Source organism: Hippocampus bargibanti, linkage group LG02 (genome assembly GCF_051943395.1).
Source record: "Hippocampus bargibanti isolate YZ-2025 linkage group LG02, ASM5194339v1, whole genome shotgun sequence".
NCBI lineage: Eukaryota > Metazoa > Chordata > Actinopteri > Syngnathiformes > Syngnathidae > Hippocampus > Hippocampus bargibanti.
Window position 1 is genome coordinate 16,291,418 of NC_142735.1, and position 7,599 is coordinate 16,299,016.

At 42.3% G+C, this 7,599-nt stretch overlaps 2 protein-coding genes across 2 annotated transcripts; both read left to right on the top strand.

Moving 5' to 3' along the window:
* The first annotated feature begins 2,987 nt into the window (after window positions 1–2,987).
* LOC148901703 (protein Wnt-8a-like) lies at window positions 2,988–5,257 on the top strand. The gene is made up of 6 exons (XM_089017421.1): window positions 2,988–3,516; window positions 3,600–3,633; window positions 3,749–3,887; window positions 4,091–4,216; window positions 4,305–4,447; window positions 4,561–5,257. Exons 1-6 carry the CDS (start codon window positions 3,446–3,448, stop codon window positions 5,122–5,124), a joined length of 1,077 nt encoding a protein of 358 aa, XP_088873547.1. The 5' UTR covers window positions 2,988–3,445; the 3' UTR covers window positions 5,125–5,257.
* A 309-nt stretch (window positions 5,258–5,566) lies between these two features.
* Window positions 5,567–7,599, top strand: LOC148901704 (protein Wnt-8-like). Its single transcript, XM_089017434.1, has 6 exons — window positions 5,567–5,628; window positions 5,701–5,734; window positions 5,803–5,932; window positions 6,055–6,180; window positions 6,297–6,439; window positions 7,042–7,599. The coding sequence occupies exons 1-6, from the start codon at window positions 5,567–5,569 to the stop codon at window positions 7,597–7,599; spliced, it is 1,053 nt and encodes a 350-aa protein (XP_088873560.1).

Sequence of the window (7,599 nt, forward strand, 5' to 3'; positions counted from 1 at the left end):
TCATCAAAGCATTACAAATGTCTGCATCATAAATATGAAAACCCTGTTATTCAGCCATTACTGTAATATGTATTTTAGTTATTATTAATTTGTTATCCATTTTCAAAACCACTTCTACTGAAGGGGGTCATGGGTGGGTGCTGGAGTCTATCCCCATTGACCTGGAGGTAGGACGACACCCGGAACTGGTCACCAGTCAGTCGCAGGACACATATAGAGACAAGCAAACCCCGCATTCACAGCCACCTCCACATCATCACTGAAAGGCAAATGATCACATGTTGCCCAGACACAACTCAGGAGAATATCCCATGACACCATCAGCTATTGAGTGAGAAATTGCAAGAAGGTGCAAATTTCCTCATTCTGGGACGAATAAAGATTTTCTGATTCTGAAATTAAATATTCAATACATCTCTCACTGTGGACAATTTTGGGGGGTAGTCAAGTCACCTCCCACATTCCCTAAAACATGCATTGCAGGTTAATTGAACATTCTAAAGTTGAAATATAGTCTCTCTTGGAAATGCAGTATAATTTAAAGAGAATGACACATATCCTGGATAAAAGATAGTTGACATTTGAATTAGGGAATCTCAGACTTGGTACGAAGGCAATATTCCTAAAAGGGAAAAGGTTCTTGCTGTCAAGGCCAGATTACAGTACAGTACTTTAAAAAATACTAAACTGTAGATGAATAATAAGCAGTTGCGTGTGTATTACTTTATTGCGTTTCTGCCTTTGAGTCAAATTATTTGTGCTCTATGACTATTCCAAGACCATTGCAAATTTCCCCACTTTGTGGGATTATTAAAGGCTTTTTGATTCTGGTTCTGATTTGAAACTCCCACAACATATATTAGTTGGTTGTACCATTACCAGTCAAGACACCCATTCCGGTCCTTAAGAAAGTTGTCACCCATATGCGTTGGTACTACTATTTCTCTGACCTTCGGACTACATAAATCTGTTATCACTGTATACATAAAGAACAAGATCCCATAATTTGCCCATCAAATGTGTTCAAATGTAATTTATTGTGCTGGCCCCTGTTTAATTGAGATTTAACAGAAATGATATTATTGGTGTTTCTTTGTTAAAAAAAACAATTATGAAAACAGAAATAAAGTCCAGCAATCCCCAAATAAGGGTGTAGAAGTGCTACCAATAACAACAAAATCATCAACATCATCAACATTATACGTCGGATCAGGGACTAAGAGATTCAAGTAAAATGATGATAGAAATATGATATACTGAAAACTAATGATTGTCCTAATTCCAGTAACAACCCACTGTGAGACTAATAAAGGCAAATCCAATCCAATCCAAAACAACTACCGAGTAATGATGACGATGATGATGTTGACGCAGTTCCAGAATTGTCAAATAAATCTTCAGTTTCTCATTATCTGATACATTTTCATGCATGATAAGTAATGCATCAACAAAGGTTAGAGTGGGTCAGTTGAGAGATTTCTTTCCCAATAATATTATTTATTTAGGACTTACAATACCCATAACTGCAATCATGTTAACAAGGTGCAAACATGGTAACCTGGCTTTTTTGCTTGTCCTCCAATTGTTGAGCAATTGTACTCCTGAATTTAAATGAGTAAAGAACTATTTTGAACAATTGTCTTATTTTGGTCATTTGCATAACATATTTTTTTTTTGATACAATTTAGAAAATAGATGAGAGGACATATTTTCACTTTATTCTTTCTTTTGGAAAGCTGTTAAATGATGTCAAATCTAGTATATTGTGTGATTCACTGCTTTCCTCTTCTGTTTTAAGAGTAATTATGATTTAAAAGATGTTTATCAAAACAAATGTCTCTACAGCTAAAAGAGACAGCAGTTAAAATATTTAAAAACATTATTAATTTAGTTTTTTTAAATTACATTTCATGATTACATGTACATTTCATTTTAACTATTTTATTTAAGATTTTATTTGGTGGGTGGAACAAGAGAACCGTGGCGGTTTAAGATTTATTTGGCTTTGGAACCTATTTTCAAACATTATGTCATCTTATTTTTTTGTTTTTGTTTTTACATTTGACACAATGTTTTACTCAGAAACTCCATCGTTTAGTACTTATTTTCGTTGTAAATTTGGTGCTGTTATACACATGTTTGGTCGGGATAGTTTCGATTGCTCCAATACAATAATACGCCCATATATTTTGAACTATCTTCACACGTTAATTATCCATTAAGATTGCAAAACACTTCCTTAATGTGACGAGTGGATTTGCATTAGCCAGTATATCCCATCCCAGTCCAGAGTGTCTCTGTGGTTTCAGTCATGTGGCAGAATGAATCCCAATGGCCCGGCTGATATCTAACTAAGGGATTATCCGTCATCTATTTATCTTTTCTATTGTGATGATGTTTTCGCCCATTCGTCCGTCCATTGTTTGACACGCTGAGTGCGTTGTTAATGTCGACTGTTTTGAGTGGTTTATTGGGGGATTTGGACACGTAGAGGAGATTTTGTTGAAATCGAATGTTAATTAATACATTGCGTAATGTACGTGTCTGGGGGCGAATGACGCCAAGAAATGTCAGAAATTGACGTGCTTAATGTTGATAACCGACTGCAGTCATTTTATGACCAATCGCAAAAATAACCAGAAGTGGTGAATAAACGTATTTTCATTCTCAACTGTTGATTTTCATAACGGGTGTCGGCATTATTCCGATTGCAACTCCAAAACCAACCTGCATGTTTCCCGCAATTATGCTCTCATGGATTTATACCCTTGTAAATTCCAGACTGTTTTCACACCTGGTTGTTTCGGTAGGAAACATCTATTATCCTATTATCACCAAGATGCCAATGTCGGCGATGTGTGAAGAAGTATTTACATGACTATATGGGCTCAGCTCCAGCAAGACTTTATGGCTTTGTCGTCACCGTGTGCCCTGTGGGACACTGGTGCCATTTCCCAAACCTAGAGAAGAGAAAGGGGGTGTCGAAAAACATCACCTTGCAGGCTACGTCCATCATTTTAAATCTTGTAATTTAATTACTATCGTCTGTATATTATAAATATTTGCGGGGGCTCTATCTGGGCTTTCCCAGATATTGAATTTGAATGCGAATTTCTAAAGTAATTACACGTTGCCACTTGGTGGAAAAGAACCCGGTACCAAATCGATGCAGGTGAATTAATGAGGGGTGTTGAAGTGTCTGCGTTCTCTCTTTGAAGTGCACTTGTGCGCGCACGGCTCCTATTTGTCTACAGGCCCGGACCGTCACTGTCGTCTTTTTTCACAGTGGACCGTTACTTGTTCAACAAATGTGTCAATCAAAGGCTCCACCACCATATAAATAAAATCAGCGTGGAGGTTGGGGGACACCTTGAGCTTACTCTTCTCTTTTTGCTCCTCTCGTCTGGGACTCGAATAAACCGACGTTAGCACTTTAACCATTGCGATGGGAGCCTGTAGGCTGCTTATTGTGGCGGTTCTCTACACGGGTTGTGTTTTGCAGTCCGCATCCACTTGGTCTGTCAGTTATTTTAAATCGTCAGTTTTCTGGCATTTGAATTTGGACACATTTCAATAACTATTTTTTTTTTCTTTCATAGGACGGTGAATAACTTCCTCATGACTGGACCAAAGGTAAACACACCACACGGTGATTTATGCAAACTCGACATTATGAGATCAATAATATTAACGATCTCGCATTTGGCTGGGCTAAACAACAAATTGCATTACGTTTCGCTCCCTTCAGGCTTTTCTTACCTACGCTGGTAGTGTGCAAGTGGGTGCGCAGAATGGAATACAACAGTGCAAACATCAGTTTGCTTGGGACAGATGGAACTGTCCACAGAGTGCTCTTCAGCTATCCACACATAACAGCCACAGAATTGGTAAGACATTATTCTTTTTGGCAATCACGAGTAAGACACAATGTGCGCAAATAACATTGCCACCATAAGCCTCATAAGTGTAACTGAACTCCTCGTTTCGCTCTCATTGCGCGAGACGGTTGTAATTTACGCACGCATTACGCAAGGGGCAACCACGCAAAAATAATTGCAAATTCCAATTTTGATTCTCTGACTTGACGCAGCTACCAAAGAGACATCCTTTGTCCATGCCATCAGCGCTGCGGGAGTGATGCATACTCTCACCAAGAACTGTAGCATGGGAGACTTTGACAACTGCGGATGTGATGACTCCAGAATAGGACAGACTGGTATGGCGTGCAAAAACACATTCTTATCCAATTATATTTATGTATGTTTTTGTCTTTATGGTGTGATACGATTTTTATTTATCTTCAGGGGGCAGAGGATGGATTTGGGGAGGTTGTAGTGATAACGTGGCGTTTGGAGAAAAGATCTCCAAACAGTTTGTGGACGCATTGGAAGACGGTCACGACTTTCGCGCTGCTGTCAACCTGCATAACAACGAAGCCGGAAGATTGGTAGACATTCACTTATTAATGCAGATTATTAAACACAGCTGACGGGCAAAAAAAAGAATATTTCATATATAGTTTAAATCTTTAAGAGAATGGATGATCTTTGTCTCTTTTAGGCAATCAAAGCCACCATGAGGAGAGCCTGCAAATGCCACGGAGTGTCTGGAAGCTGCAGCATCCAAACATGTTGGATGCAACTGGCCGACTTCAGAGATGTGGGCACTTACCTGAAAAATAAGCATTCTCAGGCAAAGAAGTTGGAAGTAGACAAGAGGCCGCTGAAGGCTGGCAACAGTGCCGACAACAGAGGCGCCATTACGCACGCCTTCCGCAACATTCCGCGGACGGAGCTCATATTCTTCGAGGACTCCCCGGATTATTGCGTCAAAAACCGGAGCCTCGGCTACGAGGGCACCGAGGGACGGGAGTGCCTGAAGGGGGACAAAAGCATGCCGCAGCGGGAAAGAAAAAGTTGTCGGAGGCTGTGCTACGAATGCGGCCTCCGAGTGGCGGAGAAGCGCACCCAAGTCGTCAACAGCTGTAATTGCAAATTCCACTGGTGCTGCACGGTAAAATGTGATAAATGCGCGCAGGTCGTTACTAAATACTACTGCACGCCCAAGGAAAACGCCAGAAAAACAAACAATGCAAAACGAAAACACCGCCGGCGTGGACTCTGATGTGCAGATTTGCGTTGCACGAATGTTTTTTAACCGAAAATGTTCTGTATGCCGTTGAATTGCACTTCATTGATTTTGAAAACACATTTCTGAACAAAAAATGCTTCATTCACAACCGGTGTGCCTGGTTAATTTTCTCTCCAATCTGTTTTTTGTACATTATAGTGACTTTATAAAATATGTTTTATAAGATGAAACGAACACGTCTGGTTTTTCCCAAGTTAGCCTCACTTGTTTATTGGTGTCAAGCAGCTTTGGAAGGAAAAGAAACTATCACCTATAAACAGCAAGCCTTTGAAGTGCGCATATAGGCGTTTCCTCAATCCGTTATCCAATCAGCTTTTTGGCCACTTGGGGGACGAGGCACAAAGGCGCCGTTTGTTTCTACTTAAGCTCCAGACCACGGGCTCCAAACAAGTTTGGAGGTCGATAATTGGTCAAAATGGCGTACTTGCAGTGGCTACTTCCTGCTCTTCTTTGCATGATGTGGCCAGTACACGCCTGGTAAGTCACCCACAACGTTTTAAAAATATTTTTTCTTCTGACAAATTAACAAAAATCTCATTTTCTTTTTAGGATTGCTGGTAACTTTTTGATGACTGGTTCAAAGGTAAGCAACAATTGCAACGTGTACTTGAAATAAATTATATGAACTCACACACCTTCGCTTTTCGATAGGCTTATCTCACCTACGCCAAAAGTGTTAAGGTTGGTACCCAGATTGGCATCGTGGAGTGTAAGCACCAGTTTACGTGGGACAGATGGAACTGTCCAGAAAGTGCTGTCCAGCTGAAGGGACTGAGACGCGGTGGGTGACTCCCTCAAATACGCCGATTATAAACCTGGAGTCACACATTTCCAAGTAACTGTTCGGCTTGAAAAATAAGTCATTTGACTAAATAATTATGATGTATGTTTGGTCCTTCTCAGCCACTCGTGAGACGTCATTTGTCCATGCCATCAGTGCTGCAGGAGTCATGTACGTTCTGACAAGGAATTGCAGTATGGGAGACCTTGACAATTGTGGCTGTGATGTGTCAAGGAATGGCAAAATTGGTAAACTCATTATTACAGATTGTTAGTTGTCACATTCTGTGAGAATTACACACACCCTGCTCATTGCAAATAAAAAAATGGCTAATTCACATTTGAAATGTGTTATGTGTGTCAAGGTGGACAAGGCTGGATGTGGGGAGGCTGCAGTGATAACGTGGATTTCGGGGAGAGGATTTCCCAACAGTACGTGGATGCACAAGAGAGTGGTCAGGACTCAAGAGCTGCTGTCAACCTGCACAACAATCGAGTTGGACGTCTTGTAAGTTGTCACCCGAAACGAATGCATGACTCAGTGTCTGAGTGATGACAACAAATCAAAATGGGGCGATTTTCGATCCATCCATTCTCCAGACCACTTATTCCTCATGAGGGTCTTGGGGGGGTGCTGGAGCGTATCTCAGTCGTCTTCGGCACTAGGCAAGGGACACCCTGAATTGGTTGCCAGCCAATCACAGGGCACACAGAGACAACCAACCATCCGCGCTCACACTCACACCTCGGCACAATCTAGAGTGTTCAATTAGCCTGCCATGCATGTTTTTGGAATGTGGGAGGAAACCGGAGTACCCGGACAAAACCCAGGCGGGCCCGGGAAGAACATGAAAACGCCACACAGGGAGGCCGGAGCAGGTCTTGAACCCGCAACCTCTGCACTGTGAAGCCAGTGTGCTAACCACTCGACAACCAGGGCGCCCATGGGGGGATTTTCTTTTTTTAATGTAGTTAAATGCAAAGATGAAAGCGCAAATGCATTTGATGATTGAATTGAAGGGAATTAAGGGGAAAGTGGCGGAGGTAAAAAGAGAAATTCCATTGAAAATGTTATCAGGAAAGTCAGTCCTCTTTCTGGTGTCCCAACAGGCCGTGAAGGCAACCATGAAACGTATCTGCAGATGTCACGGGATGTCTGAGAGCTGCAGCGTCCAAACATGTTGGTCCCAGTTATCCGACTTCAGAGAAATCGGCGATTATTTAAAGGTCAAACACAATCAAGCCCAAAAATTGGACATTGACAAAAAGCGTAAAAGGGCAGGGAACAGTGCCGAGAGCAGCGGTGCCTCAGTCGACGCCTTTGGCAACGTCCCCCACGCTGAACTCATCTACTTGGAGGATTCTCCAGATTACTGCAAGAGAAACATCTCTCTCGGACTGTACGGCACTGAGGGCCGGGAGTGCGTGCAGCACGGCGAGGGCCTGACGCCGTGGGAGAGGAGAAGCTGCCGCAGGCTGTGCCACGAGTGCGGATTGAGGGTGGAGGAGAGGCAAGCGCAGATGGTGACCAGTTGCAACTGTAAGTTCCACTGGTGCTGCAAGGTGAACTGTGAGGACTGCTCCCAAGTCGTGGTCAAACACGTGTGCACCAGGAGGGAAGCCACTGAAGGACATGCCTTCAGACGGCGACAGCGTGGACCCAAGTAA

Coding starts and splice junctions, on each gene's coding strand:
- LOC148901703 (XM_089017421.1), top strand. CDS start 3,446: ATGGGAGCCTGTAGGCTGCTTATTGTGGCGGTTCTCTACACGGGTTGT. Junction 3,888..4,090: donor ACATAACAGCCACAGAATTG/GTAAGACATTAT, acceptor GACTTGACGCAG/CTACCAAAGAGACATCCTTT. Junction 4,217..4,304: donor CTCCAGAATAGGACAGACTG/GTATGGCGTGCA, acceptor ATTTATCTTCAG/GGGGCAGAGGATGGATTTGG.
- LOC148901704 (XM_089017434.1), top strand. CDS start 5,567: ATGGCGTACTTGCAGTGGCTACTTCCTGCTCTTCTTTGCATGATGTGG. Junction 5,933..6,054: donor GCTGAAGGGACTGAGACGCG/GTGGGTGACTCC, acceptor GGTCCTTCTCAG/CCACTCGTGAGACGTCATTT. Junction 6,440..7,041: donor ACAATCGAGTTGGACGTCTT/GTAAGTTGTCAC, acceptor GTGTCCCAACAG/GCCGTGAAGGCAACCATGAA.